This window comes from Pygoscelis adeliae, unplaced genomic scaffold (genome assembly GCF_000699105.1).
Source record: "Pygoscelis adeliae isolate BGI_AS28 unplaced genomic scaffold, ASM69910v1 Scaffold384, whole genome shotgun sequence".
In the NCBI taxonomy this organism is placed as follows: domain Eukaryota; kingdom Metazoa; phylum Chordata; class Aves; order Sphenisciformes; family Spheniscidae; genus Pygoscelis; species Pygoscelis adeliae.
In genome coordinates, this window is record NW_008824548.1 from 477,621 (window position 1) to 479,984 (window position 2,364).

At 43.8% G+C, this 2,364-nt stretch overlaps 1 protein-coding gene across 1 annotated transcript in view; it reads left to right on the forward strand.

Annotated features, from left to right (window-relative positions):
* Positions 1–2,364, forward strand: part of LOC103915127 (alpha-2-macroglobulin-like protein 1) — a gene marked incomplete at its 3' end in the record, with an annotated part of 21,882 nt that overhangs the window by 2,689 nt on the left and 16,829 nt on the right. Inside the window, exons 4-5 of the mRNA XM_009321886.1 lie at positions 48–100; positions 2,144–2,164. Coding sequence (XP_009320161.1) covers positions 48–100; positions 2,144–2,164 — 74 coding nt within the window. The remainder of the gene's footprint in view (positions 1–47; positions 101–2,143; positions 2,165–2,364) is intronic.

Genomic DNA, 2,364 nt, shown 5'->3' on the forward strand with positions numbered 1-2,364 from the left:
ACGCACTCTGTCTCTATAATGTGCTCTTCTCCATTTTCTCCCTTCAGTGAAATTCCGGATCGTGACGTTGACTGAAGATTTTGCTCCCATTAACAGAAAGGTAAAGCCCGTCTAAGCAGATATGAGGAGGTCTCCAGGCTCCCTCTGTCAGTTCTGCCTCCTCTGCCAGCCCCACACTGTGGAGGCTGAGACAGTCCCAATATCTGCAGCACCCAGGGCAGCCAACGCCAACCCTCTGCTAAACTAAATTGGAACAGCAGTGCCCGTTTGCCGACGGCTGTGCTGTCACTCACAGGATGGACGCTGACTGGTGGGAGGGTCGGCGCTGCTGATGGTATTTGGGGAATGTGCCAGTGCTCCCTGCTAGCTGAGTTAGTACAGGACAGCCCGTGAAACAAACAGGCAGGACTTCTGGGGACATCCACGGGCTGCTGGCCATGGGCACAATTCCAGACAAGTTGTGTACACGCTTGGCCAGACCCGAAGCTCCCCTTCCCGCAGCTCTGGAAAGCTCAGCGCTTTGTGGAGTATGTTGCACCTAAGGGTGGCAGGAGGGTCTGAAGCAAGCTGTGATGCATCTGCAAAATTTTAAGAAAAATTAATTGATATGGGAAAGGGTATGCATGAAGTGATCATAAAAAAAGAAAAGAGAGAAAACAGTATAACCAAATTATACTGACGCTGCTGGCAGCAGCTCATTCTCCCCGTGTCAAGGGAGTGAGAAGTTGCCAGAGACTTGCATATGTGCTAGCCAGGAAACTGCAAGACTAGCATCTTTCTACGGTAAGCAATTATACCTGAAGCCAGCAGCTATAGTGATTTCACTCTCTTCTGTCCTCAGGCAATTTAAGGAGAGCGAACAGGAATTTGTGCCGTGACAGATAAATACTGAAGGGCACACGTGAGCAGAGAGTTGGATCAAATCCCTCTAGACTGAAATAAAGGGAGAGATCCTTCCGGCTGCTTTGTTGCTGACTTCTTTTCCTCTTTTTTGCGCTATTGGTGAGGGCCTAGGATCACGTACTCCTTCCTCCTCCCAACAGAGAAGTCATATTGCTTATATTAGTTAGATAATAGAGTAAACAATACATTTGCTTCCATGCCTACAATTGGTTCATGAAGATATTTGACCATAAATGTTTGATGTCTATGTGTGAGTATAAGTAAATTAGCATTATAACTGTTAATAATGCTGTGATGACAATTCAAAAGAGATGTGTTTAACCAAAGCTATTGTGAGGCTTGAGTGCACTGCAGCATTAAAGCTATAATATGTAGTTTGTAAATTAGATGGGTTGGAGATAACACAGGTGCCGTTCACCAGCATGCTTAGTTTTAGCATTGACATTAGATTCAAGTTATGAAAATAGTTAACCTGCACATTTTTTTTTTGTTTCAATGAAAACAGAGCTGCCTATGATAACTTGCGTGAAAGCTTAGAATGATGAATAATGTGAATTACATGTGGTCTCCTGTTTACAGACCAGTTACTCTCCCAAGCCCCTGCTCCTGCCTCCTTATGCCTCGTGCTCCCAAATCACATGTCCTTCACCACTACTGCCTCCTGGCTGATAGCTGCAGCGATATAAGAACAAACAGAGAATTAATAGGCCTAGAAGGGCTGAAGTATGTCCTTCTTTGTCCCTCCCTGTTACTGTCAGCTGCAGTCAGCAGTAATTCATATCTCCAAGCCTTACCTTCTAGGCCTGGGATTTTACAGGAAAACGTGTGGTGTATTTTTCCTATAGGTGATGCAGTTTTGCTAATTCTTGGGATTTATGTTGCAAAACTGATTCCTTTTAATATTTGTGAACTTGGGATGATGGTATTTGTGAGTGTCTCTACTTTTCTCCTTTTTTTTTATAGTAAATTCTAGCTTTCACAGTTATAGAATATCTATCAAAGTGCATCTTAAAAATTCAGGGATCAAAAAGCAAATCCAAAGAATAGCACAGATTTTTATGTAACGTATTTTCCTTACTATTTCAAAGCCATTCTTCTGGTTTCAGTAGGATCAGGCTCCTTGTATTGTAACATTTGGGACTGGCGGTGTTGTCACAGCACACGGGGTGGGTAAGATAAGTTTATGTGTAGGTTGCTATGTCATGCCAGTTTCTGACATTGCTGTCTGTTTGCTTTGCAGTACTCTGTGGTGGAAGTCCAGGTGGGTGTTTCAGACTCCTCGGGTGTTATGAGGAAAGGTACTTCAGTATGGATAATACCTAGGCCACTGTCTTACCGAGTCAAGTTACTTTTCTTAGGGTCTGTGTATGCACATGCACATGCATACTCTGTCCACATGCTTCTTGTTAACAAGCACTGACGACCCAAATGGTTCAGCTTCCATCAATTTCTACATTCAGG